The 23426-nt window shown below is 39.8% G+C and overlaps 1 protein-coding gene across 1 annotated transcript; it reads left to right on the top strand.

Annotated features, from left to right (window-relative positions):
* Positions 1-21451: 21451 nt before the first annotated feature.
* Positions 21452-22843, top strand: LOC121666812 (classical arabinogalactan protein 9-like). Its single transcript, XM_042032765.1, has 2 exons — positions 21452-21809; positions 22440-22843. The coding sequence occupies exons 1-2, from the start codon at positions 21489-21491 to the stop codon at positions 22584-22586; spliced, it is 468 nt and encodes a 155-aa protein (XP_041888699.1). The 5' UTR covers positions 21452-21488; the 3' UTR covers positions 22587-22843.
* The last annotated feature ends 583 nt before the right edge of the window (positions 22844-23426 follow it).

Genomic DNA, 23426 nt, shown 5'->3' with positions numbered 1-23426 from the left:
CCCCTAAAGGATAGTGCTGATGGAACTCATCTAAATGTCTGAGCTAGTCCCTTCACAAGACTAGACTTCTTCACAACTCATGGGGAAAAACAATTCACCTAAGATTGCCCCTTTAAAATTAAAGAAAAAAAAAAAAGAAAGAAAATAAATAACTTTCAAAAAAACATTGAGTCAGATACATTCTCTCCTGAGAGCTTTCTTCAGTTGAAGGTTTCTTTGATGACTGATTCAAATTTAGAGCCAGGTTTAGGTGAGATAAATGCTGCCTTATATGTGCAAACCATCAGATGCAAGCTCACTGATCAAGAGTTATGGTTGCAATGCAAGCCTATTGTTCTGCAGAAATTTTCTGAGAAGGATCTATCAAACTTTTCATGAAATCAGAACTGATCCCAAAGACATAAATCAGCTGGGTCTTTAGTTGTTATGAAAAACTGACTTTTAAAACACCATTCCTCTGTCTGTGCTTCTGATAGTCTAAATCAGCTTTTTCTTTGAAGAAAATCTTTATTCCAATTGTTCTCAGTCTGGGACTATTTTGGATAGTTTTAAATTTTTCCAGTCCTCTGAATCTCTCACTGGCAGTGCTAGAAGCAGTGCTGTGGACAGAGAGCCTGAAGCTCTTACAGAAGACAACTGATTTTTATTTTTTGTTTCAGTCACCAGCAAGAAAAGCATATACAGAGGCATTTCTGTTACACTTTGATGGTTCAGTAATTATGTCTTCCCGCTGGTCATGTTAGCAGAATGACAAACAGCTATGGCAGAAATGTTTCTAGGTGATATCAACTAAAATGAGTAATTTATTTATTTGTATTGCCCATGGGAGTTTCACCCCTCTTTCTAAAAAGATAAATTAAGTAATGGTTACTTTGCAATGCTGGCTATGCAAAACAATAAGGACACTTTCTCTCTTCTTGGGAGGCTGGAAAGACACAGTCATTAGTGGTTATGGTTACCTCATTAGATTTCACACACAAGGGCATATTAAAATGTGTAGGTAGCACCAGATCTAGTTCTACAGAAGAGTATGAAGACCACAACTTTGGTCAGAGTTCAAGTTCACTTAAAAAGCTGTCCCTGAGCAACAATATAAGTCATAGGCCAGTCAGGACAGATTTCTTAAGGGGAGTGGTTTACCGTAATAACTTGATAGCAGTGTCAGATCAGAAATATTTGAAAAATGTAATATTAACCAAGAACATAATTTGAGATGTGAAAAAATGTTTTGTTTAAGGATGGCTGAAACATCACAGTTGAAACAAGAAACGTGAAAGAAAAAACGTAGGAAGACTGCTGTCTCTTATGAGAGTATGTTGGGGTTTTCCCATTAGTTCTAGCATAAATGAGATGAAGAATAGATTTCGTTTATGCTGAACTTGATCCAAAGCCCACTGAAATCAGAGGGAAGATTGCTGTTATTTTCATGGATATGACCCTGAGATTAGGGATCAGGACTTATAGATCACTGCCTGTGTTTGGGAAATCTCCCCCTTCCCACTGCCTTCCCATTGTCCCTGAAGAAAAAAGGGAAGAGAAAAAAATTTGAAGAGCTGGCTGTCATGGCATGATACAAGGATTGACAGTGATGTGGTATTTTTCCTAGTGTCAGATAGCAGATCTCAAACCCTGGAAGAATTAAACTACTCTGTTCTTTGTTTGCTTTTCCTGATAAACACTCTAACAGTGACTAGATGGTCTCATCAAATGATAACAAGTTCAGCTCTCTAGAGTAACTGGGACCCAGTGTGTATTACATTACTTACGCATTTTTTATATTGGGTATTTTTTTCCCTGACCACAGAAATTATAAAGCATTATTTCTATTAAACAAATAACCAGGGAAAAGTAATATAACTTGAGAGAAAGAAATATCCCCATTAAGTTCTGATTCTCATTTCAGTGGCCTATAGCTGGGCCACAGACTCTTGTATAAACCAATTCTAAGACTACAGCCCTGGGGACAGACCTGGGTGCTGGGGTCTTGCACCAGTCACAGGTTGAAACCCTCCAAGGACAGAGACAATGCAGCCTCTCTGGGTGACTTGTTCTACTGCCTCACTCTCCATGGGAACACTGAGGAAAAACTTCTCTTTATTCCCAGCATGAGCCTGTTACAGTCTGCATTTGCTTCTCTCACCCTCCCGCCTACCCCGCTGTGAAGCAGCTGCCTCCATCTCCTCCGTGACCCCTTGTAGATAAGCAGGGGCTGTTAGTTACCCCTGAAGCCATCCCTTTTCATGGATGACCCAGCCAAGCTCCCCCAGCCTCTTCTCACAGGGAAAGTGCTCCAGTCCCACTGCCTTGGGGACCTTCCTCTGGACCACAGAATTTACTGTGATTAAAAAAATTCTTTTAAGGGTATTGAATCTCCCCTTTCCCTAGAAGTTACAATAAAATTTAGAAAAATCCTTTCATAAATTGTCTAGATTTCTGTGAGTGCTGTTTCATTCAATTAGGTCACTCAAACTCAACACTGTGTTTGTGCAAAGAATATCTAAATATTAAACTACAATACAAACAGCTTTTAAGATATAATTTGAATTTATAAACAACTATAAAATTCAAAACTACATCCATCCCATTCCAGGCCCAAAACTACATCAAAAAATGGCTGCAACTGCAAATTACACACATATGCCTACACTGTACGTTCCCTCAAAACATTTTAAGCTGCTACATTATTTCACTGGCACTTCTCACAGTAAACCTTACCCTAAAGCTCTTCCATTCAGTTCCAAACCTTCTGAGAAATTTTGCCACTCAGCTATAAATAGCTGGTGATTGAGCTAACTGTGAAAATGCTGACATAACATCAATGTTTGTGGGATACAGTTAAAATGAGAAAGACCCTGGGTAGCGCAATCAGTGCCACTTGAGTAAATGAATTCAGTCCCTGAAGAGCTATATGGTAGCACATAACTGTGGAATATATTTAAGGACCCAGAACAGAAATCTCACTCGAGAAAAATGGAAAATTCATGTAACTATAAAAACAGTTAAATAAAGTGAATTATTACTACAATTAATAGAGAAAAAAAAATCCCTTCTTGTAACTGAAAGTAATTTTTCAATTATTATTCATTATGGAAACTGAGCACTTATTGAATGAGAACCAAATTTATGCATTTATTTATAAATGGTTGTAGTGGAGAAAAATTACCATCAAGGTTGTGTAACCTTGCACCTATTCTGGGATACCTACTACTCTGTTCTGAATAAATTTGAAGTGTAACTGTGGCAGGTTGTGCTTCCTAGAAAAAGCTTGTTCAAAACTGTAAGGAATGAGTATATATGCACAGAGTAGTAACAATATATACCTTCTTTGAACAGGTTAGTATACACTGATATTTGACCTAACCCATCTTTTTTATGTTTTAATCAGATGAGCTTCTAAACTGCCATTGTTATTCACAATGTTTGTCTTGGAATTAATGGAAAATAAACCTCCAGGATTACCAAAAGCATAGCTGAAGGAATGAACTCATAGTGATCTTCTGTAAGTGTCACAGTTACTGAACTGTTGAGGGTCTGGGCATTAATGATAACAAACTCCCTCTGGTACCACATTGAAATTGTATTCAAACTTCTTTTATTGTGACTTTCCATGTCCTTTTATTTTACTTCTTTTCTTTTTTAATATCTCAATTTCTCAGTGACCTATTACTCTCCCACTTCTCACCAAATATTCCTGTCTATTCTACAGAGGATCAAATCTTTTTTTTTTTTCAGTATTTCTGTGCCTGAAAAATAACCCAAATCCCAGATTAAGAAGTACATGTATTGTAGAAACACATGCCAAAAAACTCTAATAGCTTCCTCAATTTCCTGTCAATTCTGAATGCCTGGCAGTGTGTAGGTACAAAATGAGAATAGCAGAGCTAGTAAAAAGAGTAATTATAAGTGTTGTAGCTAGCCACTATTAAGGTCATAGTTCCAAGAACATCAGCAGTGGACAACAATTTATAGATTTTTGTTTGCAGTCTTCATTTCTCTGTTTTACTTAAGCTTTATGAGAAAACACAATACAAATAAGAAGTACCAGTAATCCACCTAGGTCTGGAAAAGTAATAAGTTCTAGCAACATATTAATCTCAAAGAAGAAAAAAAAACTACTAATAGGAACAAAAAAGAGTATCTGTGAAGTTGAATCACTTACCCTGACATTTTGGGTTTATAATATACATTCTTTAGCAATATTCTTTCAGTGGACTTTGTCATGCTTATGAGGTTTCTTGCTGCCTCAATTTATAATCTTAAAAAAAGGTTTAACTTTACAGCTCTGATGGAGTTGTCACTGTTGCCTACAAATTCTGCCATGATTTATAAACTAGCTTTACAAACTGACTTCCCATGGATTGAATCTCTGTGTTGTATCTCTTCGTGTTATGCAGCATCTTAGTATATGTAGAAAAAGGTGACTTTCAAGACAAAAAAGATGATGCTTCAGAGGCAGTAATTCAGAAATTGTGGAATTATTTACTTGTTTAATTTTCTAATATTATTTTAACTATTAACTATTAACTATTATTTTAATTTTTAACTATCACAGTTGTGTAAGCTTCTCAGCAGCTTTTATTTTTATTTTGAGTAGATACTATGCCTAGTTTCTCAGACAGAGCCTGATACTATCAGTAGCCGTCTCATCATCGACTCCTTGGTCCAGAAATTCCACGAGATTGCCTTTCCTTCAGGATACATTGGACTTAAATAATGTCTCACAAAAAAAGCTGGACTTGAATTTCCAGTGAGTTCTTTGTCTTCCAACCTATTTCACTCTTGATTTGTTCTGCCAAGTTGGGTACCATGTCTGTGCTCTGGAAAGTTGCTTTACTACTCTTCAGTGTGGCAAGACCTAAGCATTTTGTCCACATTTGGTGCTACTTGCCATTCCTACCCAGAGCACTCCTAGGCTGTTTCTGCTGCTCATGTTGGAATAATGCTGCATTGGTACCTGTGGTATTGCTCTTCCCTCTCACCTGCAACAGAGGCCAAGCACTGCTCTGGCTGAACTGTCTAAGTTATGCTGCAACATCTGAAGGAATTAGTCATCTGAATTCTCAGTCAGGTCATTTGGGTACCTATCCAGCAAGCCAGCTGTATTCAGCAAAATTTAATTTAAGACTAATCAGATGCTTAAATGTTGATCTTTAAATGAGGTCATATTCTTATCTGTAATTGGACCCTAAAAACTACTTTTGTGTGCCAGTCAGCACTTTTAAATACTTACGAAATTCAGAAGACTTAAGTCAGCATTTATCTAAATTGAGGAAAATTGAGACAGAATTACACAATTGTGATACACTTTTATCATCCCAAATTACCCTGCCAGGTGGTTGCAAGTACAAATATACTCAAACTAGTTTGTTTAAAGCTTCATATTAGGGGACAGTCAACAGGTGCTCAACCTAAACTGAAAAATCCACTTCAGCAGGATGATTTATTCTCCTCTGAGCTCTGGTCTGCTCTGAAAGGAGAAGTTCATAACCAAGGAGACAAGTTAGACTAAGAGGCAGATGCTGCAGAGGGGAACAGAGAAATGCTTGGGAGGGGGTTGCATTTGAAATCTTGCAGAAACCCTTACTCTGCCTTGTTCTTGATCTTTACATGCATAGGCTGTACATGCCCTTGACTTCCAGCTGTACACCTCAGGGCTTTTCCGTCCTACACCTCAGCAAAACCTGAAAGGGATGTTTGTTGCATGTACATCAGCTTCTGTTCCCAGTTTACCAGTAGTTTAGATGCAGCCTCTTGCAGTCTGTGGGTGAGGCTGGATGAGCAGCAAAGAGCCTTGCTGGCCAAGTGGAATGACCTTTGTCATTTGCACTGGGCTGTGCGGGGCTGCTGTGCCCCTGGGACTGCCCCCAGGGGCACAGGAGGTGGCTAGTGCTCTCCAGACTCTTGGTGTGATACCTCCTCTCACGGCAATTTCTCTGGACAGGAATCACTTCTTCTTTCAACTTTCTACACACTTTCCCACACACCTTCCCAGCTAGACCCACCTGTTGCTGAGATATTGACTGAGCAACTTTCACAGCAGTTCCCAAAGTGGGTAACTGCCCAAATTTTTCAAAGTTTTCTTCCCTCACGCTCCCTCAATACTAAGTTTAAACATTCATGTATTTTCTCTGTTGTCTTTGATCTATCAGTAGCAAATGCTTATTTCCTTCTAACATGCATAATTGAGTTAGGTGGTAAGGGTAAAAAAAAAAAGAAAAAAGACCCACAGGATATTTTATTTCCCTTCTAAACCACACTAAAAAATCTTCTCTATATGAACAATGGGGGGACTTTGTGAACCAGTTTCAGAGCTGATTTAGAACTGCACAATATTTTATCTGTCTTTGAACTCAAGAATTATTCTGACCTGGGTTTTTTGCTCCGATGTTAGATGAGCTTCTCCGATAGTAATGTTTGCAGGAAGCAAACTTGAAGTTCCCCCAATAGTTCCTGACAACTTGGAACGTTAAACTACTGACTGCAAAGATTTGCACAAAGATGCTACATATTAAATCAAACGGGTTGTTAACCACTGCACCCAAAGTACTTTCTTAGTGCACTGCCTCACAGACAATTTCAAACTCCAAAAGGAGATCTGACTTATTTCACAGACACAGCTGCAAATGAATGCATTCTTACCTTGTGCGAATGTGCCAGAGAATATTAACATTAACTTTGCACTTAACTGATAAATAGGATGAAATAGAACCTATATTAATTATTCCCCAGCTAGGATGTTAATTATGACCCAGTTGTCATAGGATAGAATAGTTTTAAATATGCTATAATACTCTTTTCTATCTTTCTTGAAATTTCAAGTTTACCACAAGAAGTTCGTTTAAGACACTATAATAAATAGCAAGAATGGTGACATGTAATGTTTTCTATCATTTATTTCAAGGTCAGGACAAACCCTTATTATATGTTTTCATACTTCTCCATACAAACAAGGCCTGATTTCAATTACAGTTACTAGTCACTACTCTAATTACTCATCATGGAATCAGGTAAAACATGCTTTTTGGAGTTTCTATAGGTTTCATTAATGGTATATTAAATATTTATATTAACTCCTTTCCCTATCCACATAGGTAACAACACCATAAATTAGTAGTATATGACTCACCAAATCTTTTCACTGATTGCTGTAGTACAATATTCCAAATGCTGCCTGTTTCCAGGTGAATCTTTGTGCTGGAACACACTTGTCATTCGCAAGGACCAAGCACATGGAAGTCTTGGGTGTCTCTGATGTGGGACAGAAATCCCTTCTACCGAACTGATGCATATTTAGGAAGTTACATTGTACTGATTTTTAACTGGACCAGGGAACTTCAATCTTTAGCCCTCAGAAGTAGTTGAGGCCTTGATGGAAATTAATCAAGTGTAATTGAGCTCCTAGACATGTGAGAAGCTGTACCCAAGTGTTTAAGCTACTCCTGGGGACAGATGTTTAAGGGATTGCAAAACTGAATAAATAAAATAAAACAAAACCATACTGATTATTGTCTCCTTCACTCAAAATGCTATGTACTAGTTTGAACCTTTTGTCCAGAAAGTAAATAATCTGGGTTTAGTTCCTGTTTCAGTCTAAGGATATTCAGATCTCCCACCTACCCATTCCATTTTTGTCCAGAATTAGACATTGTATTAATTTAAAAAGACAACCAATGGAAAAGAAAAAAAAAAAAAAAACACCAAAACCTACAACCAAACAAATAGAACCCAACACCACACAAACCCTCCATCAACCCAAGCCCCACAGTCTTGGTGGCAGAAACCATATTCATGCAGCCTTGTACCTGAGATGAACACTACCACAAAGCTGTGGCTTCTGGATGCCCCACCTCTGCTGAGAGTGCCCTAACTGGATGGGGCATCATAGCCCATCCTGCAGGCTGATCCTCTAGCAGCAGCTCTCTAGTACAGACTGTGCAATGACATATATTTCCCTCTCTTTTGTAATTTGCCAAGAGAACCCTTTTTTTTCTGTGAACTTTTAATTCCAGCGCATAGTGTCACATATATTGACAATGTTATTTCAAGTGACCAAATTGAGTTGGATTTAGAGGTTTTAATTTAGGTCTAGCCAGATTTAGGTGAGTGCTAGGAAACCAGCTTTTGAGGCCAAGCAGCCCTGCTAATGTGTACAGAGAGCTGCAGGCACAGGGGAACTCAGTTGCCAGAGGGCATCCTGTGCCAGGGAGCTACTGAGGTTAAGTTTCTCAAATACTTTTCAATGAAAAAGCCTAAAACTGTTTTGCATTTGACCATAAGTCACTAAGATATTATTACAGAGTTAACTGTATCACTCAGAGGTGCTCTCCGAATGAAAAAATAGTGCTTTTATTTCTCCTCTGGAATGCACATGATTGCCTTTATTCAGTCTGATGTCTTTATGCTAGCACAGCATCTTTTTCACTCCTATTTACTCCCATATGGTTTGTTAATTAACTTTTCTTTGGAACTTATGAAAAACATTCTCCATATTTGCTGAGTCTTTTAGTAGGAGTGTGCTCTCTTCCTTTGCCAAAGTATACATAGCTTAACAGGTTTGAAATAACCAAGTCATAGTGTTAGCATATGGTGAAGTATTTGATATGCTTGGTACACAATGCAAATAACAATAAAAAACTATAGTTTGAAAGCTGACAGCAAATAAATAGCTTGCTTTGCTAGAAATTCTCAGCCTTAATAAAAGCAATAATCTGCTTAAGACACCAAGAAATCGTTAACTTTTTAATCTCATCTATCTGAATGTTTTTATTTCATATTTTGATGTTTGTTTTCTGTATGGACTTGCTAGAAAACGTATTTAAAGTCAAATATAACATAAATATAGCTGAAAGTCTTTTTAAATGTATGAAACCACTTGAGGCTATACTGTGAACAGCTCTGTTTTTCTGGATTTTGAAACCAGTCTGACTTTTAGATGCATAATATGAATGGAAGTGTATACTAATTTACATGTAATTAGCATTGACATTTTATAAGGCTGATACAGTTTTATGCCTCTTTTGGTTGTCTGTTGTAAACAATCCTATAAAGAGAGCATTCTGACACAGCACAGAACATACTGTGCTCCTGGTTTTCACAAAACGCATATCTATTTTTTGCGATGAATCTACTGCCATCAAAGAAGCACGAACAGAAACAGCCACTGCTTTGCTTTAGTTCTACTGGGGCTTTGTACTTCTATCATATGTTGCCCTCTATCCTTTTTGTCATTTAGACTTGGATGAAATGAATACCAAATGCCACTAAATACGAGTGGAAACCTTTCACATTTATTCTGAAGTGGCTACAAAGGGTACTGAACAGTAGAGAATCAGACCGAGATTAAGCTTCTGTTTAAATTGCTATATAAATTCAAATGAAGTATAACTTTTTGAATTGAGAGTGAAAAGGACATTAAAATAGACTTCAAAGAGGGAAAAAGTGAAGAAAAGTTAACTCTCAACTGGAATTTCTGTTATCGCAATTGGTCTTTCTCACTGTGAACCACACCACGAGCATATGTCTCTCAGTAGAGCCCTGCTGATTGCTATGGAGCTGTAAAATTTGCATCAGCTTAGGATGTAACCCAGTATTTCAGTGTAGTATCTGGTAACAATTAGCCATGAATTATTTTACACAAACAAAGCCAAAGACATATTATTTCCTCCACAAAGCTCCTTTTGCTTGCCTAATAACATATGCCATGTATTTCCTCTGCCAAAACTGATGTTATATTGGCAACAGAGCAGGGAATCACACATTCAAATTTTATGTAAAAACACTACTTTAATTAACATCTGGCCACTCCCAGAGACAAAATACTAGACAATATGGATCTCAAGCCAGACTCAATATGGCAAGCCCTACATTTCTAAATACTTCTCTTCATTTTTTTTATTTCACAAGTATACTGAGGACTGTTGTCAATTAATTTTTGTGAACCACAAAACTACAACTTGTCCAGTATAGCTAATGTTCAGCTAAAAGTCTTTTAGCTTTCTTCTAGCTTTTAATGGCCACCAGAATAACACATAAAGAACACAGTTCTGTGGAGAGAGATTAAATACCCAATACATGCAAGAGAGGAAAAAAAGAGGATACACAATTGTATCCACTACTGAGATCAAATAGCAAACACCTGGTTAAGACAGGGAAAAAGAGTAAAAGTGTGTCTCATGTGATTTCTTCCTTTACACCAGAAAAATGCTGAGGCCTGTCTCAAGCACACTGACACTAGCCAATCTGGCTATTAGCAAAACTGTTACAGTGAAATCATAAGTCTCTTGTGTTTCCTTCTTTTCCAGCCATAAAAAGGTGAGGCTTGGCTCACACTTATATCAAACACTACATTTAAATACCGTAGTTTACTTTCTCTTTAGGGAAATCACCCAGCAGGGTCACCAGGCTAATCAAAGCCCACTTTAAATCATTGGAAATGGGAAGAAAGTAGGAGTGAGAGAAGGAAAACAGACAGATATATTGTTAGTGACATTTCTCAGCTTTGTTACTTATGTTCCGTTGAGACCTCTGTGAACTTCCCAGCATCTTAGAAACGATGATTCCCTGTCCCCTGAGCTCCCATTTCCATAACATTGCGCCAAAATTTTCTGAAGAAGTTTAGCAAATTCTCTGTCCCTTTATGCCTGCAGTTCATTTATTTAGCCTTTCTTTTCTTTCTTTTCTTCCAAGTGATGTCTCACTGTCTGATCCTTGAAAGCCTCCCCTCCCACCTTTTGGCAGTGGGAGCACAGTAACTGAGTGACACTCTATCAATTCTAATCATTCTGGCTGCTAGACGAAGATTTTACTTGTTTCTTCCCAGCTGGCAAGAGTAGGAATGTACCCAAACAGTTTACATCTGACTTGAAGTTTGTATGAGGTACTGCAAGAAACTAAACTAATCTAAGATAAATAAAAGCATTGTTCAACTGAGACATTTCCTTCCAGCATCTGCTATTTTTACTGATCCCAGGTACTAAAACAGCATTGCTCCAAACTCATCTGAATTGCTAAATAGCCTGGATGAAAATAAACTTCCTGAAAACACACATTGATTTCCATCATAACAATTGCAATCAGAGTTTTGACTTTTTCTTATAGACAATTACTAATTATTGTCTTGGTCTGGAAACACAAATGACTCTTGAGTTCAGTCTCTTTCAGTCACCCATAAATTTATCCACCTTAAGCTGTATCGTAGTCCTTGTCTTAGGTCCCACCCTCAATTGTTCTGCTGCTGGGAGAACTAACCAACAGCTACTCCTCCTTTGTAGGGTACAGCATCACAGTCTGTCTTGAGGCTGTGAATCAACATCTCTTCATCAAAACAGACAAGAGACCAGCCCACAAACCAAAGCAGAAGATCATGCTATTATTTTGAATGATGAGCTTCCCAATAACTGCAGTTGGATTTAAACATCTGATCCATTAAATACACATTCTTTAATGTAGAGTACCCTTTGATGTTTAACTGGAAGGGATTTTTATGACTGAAATATGACATAATACATAAGAGTAATCTACAAAAATGAAAAATGGCATAAACTTAACAAAGAAAGGAATGTAGGAAATCTGAACCCACTGTGAGTCTGGATTCACTTCTGTTGTCACTATGCTGTTTGCACAATCAGGCTAAGATAAAAGCTAAGTCGAATGTTCTTCAGACTTAAAAGATTTGTTCCTCATTTAAAGAAGGAAAGATGCAAAGTGAGAGATTTTTCTCATGAGTAATCTCGATAGAGGTTTTATTTCTTTGAGGCCAGACGGCAACAAACTTCGTGCTATCAGCTTTCTCTAGAAGTGTGGGAATACACACTATACCCTGCCTTTGAATTTGCCCTCTGGTACATTTCTGACCCGTCTGGCAACTAACTGTATCCCAGAAAATGCCTGTGTATTTGTGGTTTGTTTTAGATAGGCAATTCCAGTGTTTCTACAATGTTTTGGAAGATCTAGGTGTGTGGTTGTAAATCATGGTTTGCCACTTAGACTCATATTCAGAGAATGGTTAATGGCCTCTCTCATTTTGCAGAAAAGGTGCAGCCTTTCTGTCTTCAAGATCTGAGAAAAATCCAATTAATTTGTTTTCTTTTTCTTGCTCATGTGACTTTTATATTTTGGGAAATTCCAACCCCAGGTCTTTTTCCCCAAGGCAACTTGATCTAGAAAGTTTATTCCAGACATCTGTCACACTTCAATGAGCTAAAAATCCCTTTATTGGTCTGTTACACCACCTGACTCCAAACCAGTTCTCTTGGTATTTGCTGTTTATAGGTAAGTCAGAGAAGTTCTGGTTCCTTCTTCTTTGCATCTGCAAGTGCCACATGCCATCTCACTGCTACAATCAGCTCAAGGGTAATTATTTGCAGACTGCTTTACCCATCTAGACCATGTCTTCATGACACAGCAGAGAGCTTCTTTCTCCTCAAAAGAGGGGTAGTCAGCTCCCACCTCAGAAGTCACCAGAAGCTGTGTGACCCCATTTTCTTGAATGCAAATTAGAATCTAATACAATAAATGGGACCTTTTAAATAAAATGGCACCTTACAGGAAAAAAAGCCTCCCCTTAGTATATTTCAAACTTGTATATTGTAAGGGTCCGTTTTTACTTCCAATAACCCTATACTTCAATTTTTATAGCCTTCAGCTTCATTTTGAAAATGATACTAAAGTTAATATACTTCAGTACATTTTATCATTGATTCATAAAACTCATTACATGTATAGTTGCTACAAATAACTTCCCTGAATTATGAGTACTATAAAGAAAAGGCAATTATTTTTTTCACTCCAGCACGTTTTGTTAACTGCAAGTAAGTAAGCAAGCAAAATGATGGCAATAGAAAGAAAAAAAATTAAATTGATTTGATTTTGAAGCTAAATCTTAGTGGAATTTATATTTAACAAGTTTCTGTAATCTGACCAAGAGTGTTTATGCAACACTCTTTCAAATATTGTATTTAAAGTAATAATAATAAATTCTATACATAAATTCTGTAAATTCAATGGTATTTAGAGAAGTTGGATTAGGACATAGTCTTGAACTCTATTTCCTGTGCGTATTTCTGAACCACACAAACATGTGAGTGCATGTATACATATGTGCACACACATGAAAAACCTCAGTGTATGACATTCCTCATATAAATCATTCATACCCAGCCTTTTGTCCAGACTCAACCCTTCAGTAGTGCTTATGATCTCTTGTAAAGCTAGCATTTTATTCAGAGATACAGCTTAATCTGGTTACACTAATTTTGCCTGTTGAAATCCCTGAATAGGAGAATGAATACCAGGTATATCTTTTCCTATATATTGCTTTCTTTGCCTTGATAGTTTTAGTAAGATGTACATTCACTACCTTTCAATTACTTTCTTTGTTATTTTTCACCCTTACACATTCTGTGATAAACATTGACATGTATGAGATCAAGTAATTCAAATTTTTTGCCTGCATCATGGAAAAAAATACAACCCACCTTTGTTCTAACACTGTTCTGAGAGAAATTCAAGCATTCACTGAAGAATAGCTTCCGAGTAATGAAAATTTTCATCCAGCTTCTCCTATCAGTTTTATCCTTAAAAAATCTTAGAAAACACCTCTTATTTTCCTGTGTGGATGTTTCTCTGTATAAACAGAAAATGGAGTGAAGATTTCTATTTTTTCTTCTTGAAAGTTAAACTCTACTTGCAGTCATGATTTTTTCCATTAGCATGCTCTTTTGCATTTTTTCAGTCTTCTGAATATGGCTGTCCTTATAGCTGATCAGTGCAAGTCAACCATATGCATCCTGAAAAACTTTTTATTATGTTTTAGTCAGTTCTGGATTGCTGCTGAAGTGTGACCATTGCATTCACTGCCATGAAGTACCCAATCCATGCAGGGATACACTCTGCCTACATAAAAACATAATTTTGCTCTTTCTCATGACCACCTTGTCAGCTCTGTACCTGTTACACCTGTTATATCATGACTGCTTTGTCAGCTCTCACCTGTTACACTGGTTATATTTCAAGTAATAAAAACCAAATAATGTCCTTGTAGAGAAAGCTGATGGAGAAGATCATCCTAAGTGCCATCACATACCTTTGCAGGACAATCAGGGAATCAGGTCCAGACAACATGGGGTTACAAAAGGCAGGTACTGCTTGACCAACCTCATCTCTTTCCTGTGACAAAGTGACCCACTCAGTGGATGAGAAAAAACCTGTGGATGTTGTCTACTTAGAATTCAGTAAATAGAATTTGACGCCATCTCCCACAACATTATCCTGGAGAAAATGGCTGCTCATGGCTTGGACAGGTGTGCTCTTCAGTGGATGAAAAAACTGGCTGGGTGGCTGGGCCAAGAGCATGGTGGCAGATGGAAGTAAATCCAGCTCAAGCCCAGTCACTGCCATACCTCAGGGCTCAATACTGGGGTCAGTCCTGTTTAATACCTTTTCAATGATTTGGACAAGGGGATGGAGTGCATCCTCAATAAGTCTGCAGAAGACACCAAGTTAGGTAGAAGCTGATCTGCTGGAGGGCAGGAAGGGTCTGGCAGAGGGACCTGGACAGGCTGGATCAATAGGATGAGTACGACAGCATAAGGATCAACAAAACGAAGTAATGGGTCCTTCCTCTGAGTTACAACAACCCCATGCAACACCCCAGGCTTGGAGAACAGTGGCTTGAGAGCTGCTCAGCTGAAAGGGACTTGGGTGTACTGTTTAAAAGCTAGCAGGATATGAGCCAGCATGTGCCCAGGTGGCCAAGAAGGCCAATGGCATCTTGGCCTCTGTCAAGAATACTGTAGCCAGCAAGATTAGGGAAGTGATTGTCTCACTGTACTCAGCATTGGTGAGGCCATACCTTGAGAGTTGTGTCCATTTCTGGGCCCCTCACTTCAAAAAGTACATTGAGGTGCCGGAGCATGTTCAGAGAAGGGCAATGAAGCTGGTAAAGGGTCTAGAAAGCATGTCCCATGAGGATCAGCTGAGGGAACTGGGATAATTTGTTCTGGAGAGGGGAGACATCATTGCTCTCTACAGTTACCTGAAAGGAGGTTGTAGTGAGGTGGGGGTTGGTCTCTTCAGCTATGTCTCAAAGGAGAGAACAAGAGGAAATGGCCTTAAGCTGTGCCATGGAAGGCTGAGATAGGGTATTAGAAAAACAACTTTCACTGAAAGAGTGGTTAGGTACTGGAATAATTTGCGCGGGGAGGTGGTGGAATGACCTTCTCTGGAAGTGATAAGAGGTGTCTGGATGTGGCACTTGGGGATATGGTTTAGGGGTGATTATGGTGGTGCTGGGTTGACGGTTGAACTAGATGATCTTGAAGGTATGTTCCTGTCGCTGTTGAGACAGTCACAACACACACTCTCTGCCCCGAGCAATGGCAAAAAGCACTTTTATTATTTACGCAGCTTCTTTTTTATCCTTTCTTAGCTACATGTTCATTGGCTATTATTTTGTTACAATACAATACTACTGGTTGTCTATAGTGTGTGCACATTCCTTGCTAAACATCAGCTAATATCCTCCCTTTTGCAGCTGTTACAACTTCTTTCTGTTGTTTATCTTCTTGCTTCTGCAATTCTCACGGGTACAAACTGATTGTATCAAGGGAAATGTCTGCAAGGCCTTCAGACCAGCTGTCGGGTCCCACGTCTTCCAATCTTGATCATTATGTGACTGTGTTTCTGTATTTCTGTGGAAGTGTTAAGACTGCAGTAAATATATGGGATATAGTCATTACACTTGGATAAAACTGACTATGTAGGTAATAGTTGCAGCATTTCATTTAGAGAGATTAAACTAAAAACACATTCCAATTTATTTCAATTTTTTTTATGGTTGAAGTTTTTTCTTTGTATAATTTGTTCAGATGTTTCAGCTTTTTACTTTACAAGTCCTCTATAAATGCAAACTGTGTTTTTGTGAAGAACTGAGCAAAGACAACTTTGTTGAAATGAATGAAAAGACCTTTCAGTGACTCACTGTGCCTTCCAGATTTTTGCTTAGTTCTGGCCAGGTTTTCTGAAGAAATTTCTATCCCTATTTATCCGCAAGAGTGTACCACATAGCTTCAGATGAGAAAGTACTAGTGAGCTTTCATGGGAGTTCATATCTTTTCCAATTATTCAGCACTGAAACCATCTTTCTAGATCTTTCTCCAGTTTCTTAGGATTCACAAGCAATGCAATACTCAGAATGCATTCTGAGGGCTGGACTTCTACCCCAAATGTAGGTTGATGAAGATAGGAAAATCCATCAAAAGTTTTCAGAGGTAGCTATAGGGTAAAGAAATTGAGCTTCTTATCCTTTAGGATCTTCAGTCAAGAATTAGAAAACTGACTGTGTCTTTCAGAATGGGAAAAATAATCACAATGTAAATTAACATTCATAGTGCTTCTACTAGTGTAATTCAGTTTCTCACTGGAAATAACCATAAACTCATAAAATAGTTTGAGTTGGGAGGGATCTTAAAGGTCATCTAGTCCAGCCCGCCTGTAATGAGTGGGAACACCTTCAACTAAATCACATTGCTCAGAGCCTCATCCAGTCTGACCTCGAATACTTCCAGGGATGAATTATCTACAGTGTTCCACTACCCTCATGGTAAAAAATTTCTTCCTTATCAAAGAATTTATTTCTAATATCTAGTCTGGATGGAATCCTGGAATCTTCCATAGCATTCTACCTCAATAAATAAATATATAACAGCAATTTTCTTAAGCCTTTCAGCTCTGATGAAAAATGGATAGGTAAAGAGAAGATACATGGATCCCAGCAGTGATCCAAAATAATCTGGGATAATGATTATTTTTGTATGTTTGCAAGGTTTCTGATCCAGAGGTGTTACCCCCTTTTGTAATAAGAAACACATCTCTTTAAGGATGGTTCCAATATCATCCAGTGATTTCAAAGTGATTAGTAGATGTCCACATCATTTGGCTTATTAATAATGACACCTTAGTGTATTCCTGCTACAATATGCCACTTCAGTTCCAAAGAATTCTAGGAATGTTATCTTCTTCATTTGAATTTTCCTGTCTTTCTCATATACAGTCCCAAAAATTACTTCCAATTGTTTGACCTCAGAAAGCAAGATCATTTCAGAAGAATGTCATGCACAGTTTATTGCTCTGTTTTGTCTTTACATTCATTTTTTCCACACATCTGTGTTGTTTCCCAAGGTGTCCAGAGCCAGCTGGATATACACTTGTTAAAATATATTCATCATTCTGTAAGTATTAACAATCATCAAGATCCCAAGACAAAGCAGTATTTCTTTTGTAAAGGCTAACAGTTAAAATGGCAAAGACCCAGGCTGTAAGGAATGAGACGAGGATAGAATTTACAGAAATATTCTCATCTGAGTCCAGATTTAAAAATTTTAGAGGGTACCAATAGGTGCACATCAGTGGAACAGAAACAAGGTGCAATCAATCAAGCACATATATATTTATCCCATGCCTAAATCCAAAACACATTACTGTACACCAGTGACATCCTCAGTAGGTCCCCAAGCCCCAAAGTAACTGTGCACTTGAGTAGAAAGCCAGTCCTTAGTGGAAAGGACTATTTAATCACCTACAATTTTGAAACTGATTAAAAGGTCTCAATTAGGAGGATAGTCTTGCCAGTATCCATACAGAGACACTGGAAAGAGGTAGACTGTTCCAAATATGTTCCTGCCCTGAATCACCATATCTAGAGGAAAGAAAGAGAGGAACAAAGTTAGGTGCCTAAAATTAGGCTGTGGAGATTCCTCATAGCAATCAAAAGGAACTTAGCCTGAATATGCAAATAAGCATGGTGAAATTTCCAATTTAAGAAAAGTTAGATTGGATGAAACAAAAGAACAAACAATCTGGAATAATTTTATGATTGAATATGAGCCTCTGCTCTTAAAACCAGATGCTGTACTTTCTGATGAGGAAAATGACAACAAACATTCTGTACATGACTCTGTAGTCCCTGCATTTTCTGTAAATTTTGCCTTTAAAATTAAAATGACAGGTGACAATGCAAAATATGGGAAAAGGCAGAGGAGAGTTAATTGGCTGCAGAAGAACAGAATTTCTAATAACTGCTCCTTAAAGCTCCCCCAGCTCTCCTTTCAGTATCCTTAATGAAATAATAAGTGTATTTTTACAGGTGTGCAATAGCACAAAATGTAGAAATTAAAATATCATCTAAAGCACCATGTCTTATTCACAAGGAGACTCTTGGTGAAAAAATCTCTGGATTGTAGGAGGGGAAGCATGAAGAGTCAATAGGGTTTACAAATCCCCAGTGTATGGGATGATTCAGCATGGGTAATGAGTAAAATCTCTACCTCATTGAATGAAAAACTTCAATGTGTAGTCTTTTATAGTGGCTCTTCAAGAAAGAATAAGCCTGTTGGACACATGTTTTCTTTGTATTTTTCTCACAGGCTTGTGTGTTGCTGTATTTCTAACTACAGATAGATGTTTTAAGGATTTTCCTTGCTCCTGACAAGGGTTACATAGCAAGTCAATTTATCCCTTAAAAACACAAATACATCCCTCACTCAAGGAGATATATAGGTCATGGCAATCCCAGGCACACCTACAGGCTGAGTGGAGAAGTGATTGAGAGCAGCCCTGTGGAGAAGAACTTGGGGAGGTTGGTTCATGCAGAGCTCAACGTGAGCTGGCAGTGTGTGCTCACAGCCCGGAGAGCCTGAGCAGCATCCAAAGCAGTGTGGCCAGCAGGTCAAAGGAGGTGATTCTCCTCCTCTACTCTGCTCTGATGAGAGCACACCTGGAGTTCTGCATCCAGCTCTGGTTTCCCCAGCATAAGAAGGACATGGAAGTGTTGGAGCAAGTCCAGAGGAGGGCCATGAAGTTGCTAAGAGGACTGGAGCACCTGCTCTACAAAGACAGGCTGAGAAAATTGAGGCTGCTCAGCCTGGATAAGAGAAGGTTGTGTGGAGACCTCATAGCACTTTCTAGTATCTGGAGGGGGCCAACAGGGAAGTCAAAAAGGATCTCTCCCTCAGGAACTGTAGTGATAGGACAAGGAGTAATTGGTACAAACTGAAAGAGGGGAAATTTAGGATAGACATTAGGAAGAAATTCTTTACTGTGAGGATGATAAGACACTAGAACAGGTTGCCCAGCGAGTTTGTGGATGCCCCAACTCTGGCAGTGTTCAAGGGCAGGTTGCATAAGGCCTTGAGCAACCTCGTCTAGCGGGAGATGTCCCTGCCCTTGGCAGGGAGGGTTGGGACCAGATAGTCTTTACGATTCCTTTCAACCCTTAACATTCTATGATTCTATGATTATGCACCATTATCCTGGCAAAGACTTAGCAGAAAGAGACCTTCTGGATACCTGTTGGATGAAGTAATTCCGAAATTACCTCTTAACTTGCCTTACAGGCTACTAAGCAAGTTCTTTCATAGGGATACAGGAAAGAAAGGTGTTTAATCCACTGTTTGGTTGAGAGCTGGGTTGATTTAAGGAGTTCCAAATCTGTGGACTTTGGAGAATAGCTTTTATAGATGGGATCAAAAGTACTTGATGTGCTTGTTAACATATATTTACAGATTAGGGAGGGGGTTGAAAAGTAATATAACTTCCTGTAAATAATTCTCAGCACTGTGTATGCCGAGATGTTGTAGATGTTGTAGCTCTGGGTATTAGAAACATTGCTGGTACTAGTTAAAATGCTGCTAGGGTGACCATCATCACCTCTACACATTCCAATTTCTGCACTCTATTAAATCGAAACTGGCCACTTTCATTATTCTACCCCTTAGGTGCATCATAATGTATGCTTATGACATAGGATTCCCACCTTAGTTTTACAGGTTGTTGGGGAAGATGAAACAGGAAAGCCTTATAAATATGATTGCCTGACAAAAGATTTTGGGAATATGAAAACTATAAGCGACATCGAAATGAAAGCCACCTTTTGAGATACCAAGTCTTAGTTACTGAACAACTGGAAAACAATGGTATGGCCGACTGAAGGTAATCCCCTCTTGATTGAACAATACCCTCTGCTTGCAGGCAGGTCCAAGGGTTAGAGCAGACCCTACTAGCTCAGCAGAAGGGGTCCAAAGAGTAGTTTTTAGAAGTTAAGATGTAACACTCTATGGTAATATAAGAACTCTTATAGGCTGTATGTAAATGCTATAGGATTTGTATCTTGTATTAGATTGGTTAGTGACAATTAGAATATTCAGTACAGAAGATGATTTATTGTATTGTAACCAGGACTTCAGACACTCTCACTCTCTCTCTTACTCTTACACAGTCTTACTCTCTCTTCACACACACTTCTTCACTCTCATTCCTCTCGCTCTCTCTCTCTCTTACCCGCTTACTCTCTTGCTCTCTTGGGCCTGCTCAGAGCTGCCAGCTGCAGCTCTAAGCAGTGCCCCTGTACCCACGCCCTTTGCAATAAACCGCATGTTCCAAGATCTGACTTCAGAGATCTCTCGTCACCGACCGTCTACGCCCGGTCCAGACTGAACACCAAAGAACCTACAGTCTGGCGCCCAACGTGATTGCTGATCCCACACCCAGCAGCTGCAGTCTGGCGCACAACGTGATTGAAGGCCCGGTTCAGCTTTTTCCATCTGTGGGAGACTTCCCCATGGACGGTAACTAAAAGACCAGTTATAGCCACCTAGAACGTGTCGTGAGCACGGCATACCATTGCTGCACATCGTTAAAGCCGGAGCTCTATAATTCTGCCGAGGCAGCCCTCGAGCACGGGGATTACTTGGAGCTCTTGGAGGGAATTGCCTGGCAGTCCTCGAGCACAGGCGGCCACTGCTGCGCAGCGGCTACCTGGAGCTCTTTGAGGAAGTTTGCCGTGGCACCCCTCAAGCACGGACACGCTGCTAAGCAGTGCCGACCGGAGCTCTACGGAGGGACCCTGCCGCGCGCCCCGAGCACAGGCGAGTAGTGCTCAGCACCGCCCACACTGGAGCTCAGTTCGGACCCACCTGTGAGGTCCTGAGCATGGAAAGCCATTGCCACGCGACGCCTAAAACCAGAGCTCTGAGAAAGGACCCAAAAGCAGCGTCCTGAGCGCCGAGTGGAGTGCCTGGCCAGCCCCCCACGACGGACCTCTGACTAAGGACACCGCTCCTGCAACATCATCTAAGTGAGTATCATACTGGTCTAATAATGGGACAAATTCACTCTGCCCATGACAGAGATCTCTATAAGCAACTTAAGCATTTACTTATAAGCTCTGGTTCAAGACAATTACCTAAACAGGAGCTAAAAAACCTCTTAGAATGGACTCTGATTAATTTCCCAAATGCTGACCGTTCAGCAGTCTACACCAGAGACTTTTGGGACTCAGTGGGAATCAAATTATTTAATGCCATATCACGCTGGGACAAGAGTACCGCAGAACTCATCCCAGCTTGTGCAGAGTTAATGGAACTATTCGCCGCGCCCCCCCACCGCCACGCAGCTCCGTCCCGTCCCCTCGCCCGCCGCCGCCTCAATCGGCCATGCCGGAGTCACGGAGCCAGTCCCCCGCGGCCCCGCCACCTCCTCGCCCGCCGCCACCGAGATCGGCTGTGCCACTCCCGAGCTCTGCCGTGCCATCACCACCCCTGCCGGGCCCCATCCCCGCGCCGCAGCCACCCCCGCTGGGGTCCCCCGACACCGCGCAGCCGTATCCCTCCGCCACCCAGCCGTATCCCTCCGCGCAGCACAGCCTCGCCTCAGAAGCCGCGAGCAGGTGGGGAACGGATGGGAATGATGCAGCTCCAGTGGCAGGGGAGACGGAGAGCCCCTCTGCCGGAGCTGATGCTTTAAATCTAACACAAGTAAACTCTGAAGAGCAGCCAAATTTGTTTGCAATGAGCCCCAGAGTCCCGCCAGCGAGCGACGGGGATCTTGCAACCCAGAAAGAGAAAACGAGTTCTGAGAGTTTGTCAGCGCTACCTTCTGAATCAAAAAATCCTCCAAAGTGCTCAGATTATTCTCAATTAACAGATTGCCATGAAATAAGACCCCAAATCTATAAAGATGAAAGTCTTAGTCTATTAACTAAGCCTGTGATAGCTAGCCAACAGCTTGACAGTCCTAAAACGGGGGCTCCCATCCCCACTCTCGAAATTAAAGAGCTAAAAAGTGCTGTAAGATACAGTGGCATTTGCTCACCGTATCTTAAACAACTGCTAAAAAGTACCCTAAAAGGAACACATCAAACTTTAAAACGCATTTTAAATCAACAGAAAGGGGGAAAAACCCAGGCTACACCTCAAAGAAGGTTGAATAAAGCCTTGTATGTTTTTAATTTCTTGAACAGCTCTGCAGAAGAGCCTGGCCCCCTCATTTTCAGACATTTCTTAAACAACAAAAAAGCAAAACTGAAAGAGCACCCCCCAGTTTTAATTAAGAATTTAGCGTCAGGAAAAATAGAAAGACCATATGATCTTATAATGTGGGGAAAGGGATTTGCATGTCTCTCCACAGGTGAAGGAATCAAGTGGATTCCAGCAAAAAACGTGAAGCCATACCACACATCAAAGCCTGCCGACGCCACCACACCAGCCAGTGACCCTGCAAGTGGAAGCCAGGAAGCAAGCACCCAGACCTAAAGTGCGCAGAATCACCAGAAGAAAGCGATCTGCCGAAAACAGCTCAAGGAAAGAATGGAGTTTTAGCACTATTTGTGTAGATGCATGTTGCTTTTAACCTTTTGTTTTTGTTTTTGCAGTGAAGCTTTACCTGTAAATCAACCAAAGACAAATGTCTGGGTTGCCTTAGCCAAATCTGCAGGCTCCGATACCATCTGTTTATCTGACACAAGCCCTGACAAACCTTTTTCAACCTGTTTAGTTGGAATACCTTTACCAGAAGGTTTTGATAGTGTTACTCTTGATAAGTACTGGCCATACGACGATCATCAAGTATCTGTGTGGTACTAGCAGCAGCCAACTCATATTTTTGGACTGCCTTCAGAGTCTCCTGTTTGCAAGCTGTGAACACTTTGCACTTTGCATAGCCATCAGAAGACAATTCTGTTGGCTTCTACATTTATTCAAAGCAATTTAGGTTTACCAATTTTTTTAAGTACCCTCACCTTATTTCCATATTTATTGCAAAACTTCTCTGCAGCTGACTGAAGTTTCTGAATCCTCTTCTTTATCTGCCATTATATCTTCAGTGATTTCTTTTAAGGTTTTTTGATCTGCTTTCTCACACATTTTTAAGTAAGCATATGTTGTTCTGAGTAGGACATAAAATGTTTCTGCACTATGACCTCTTCTGTCAATCCACAGCTATGTTAAGAGCAATCTCTTATTTTCTAATCTAAAAATCAAGGGTCCCTTTCTTTGTTCACAGTATAGCAAGAAAAAAACCAAAATGGAATATATTTCAAGTGTTTCACTGAATAAGCCATTACCTTGAATAAGGCTTTTGTGATGCCAATGCAC

Source organism: Corvus kubaryi, unplaced genomic scaffold, assembly GCF_017639235.1.
Source record: "Corvus kubaryi isolate FWS band 111438036 unplaced genomic scaffold, C.kubaryi_AGA036_p1.0 133, whole genome shotgun sequence".
NCBI lineage: Eukaryota > Metazoa > Chordata > Aves > Passeriformes > Corvidae > Corvus > Corvus kubaryi.
This window is presented reverse-complemented; position numbering and strand designations above follow the sequence as displayed.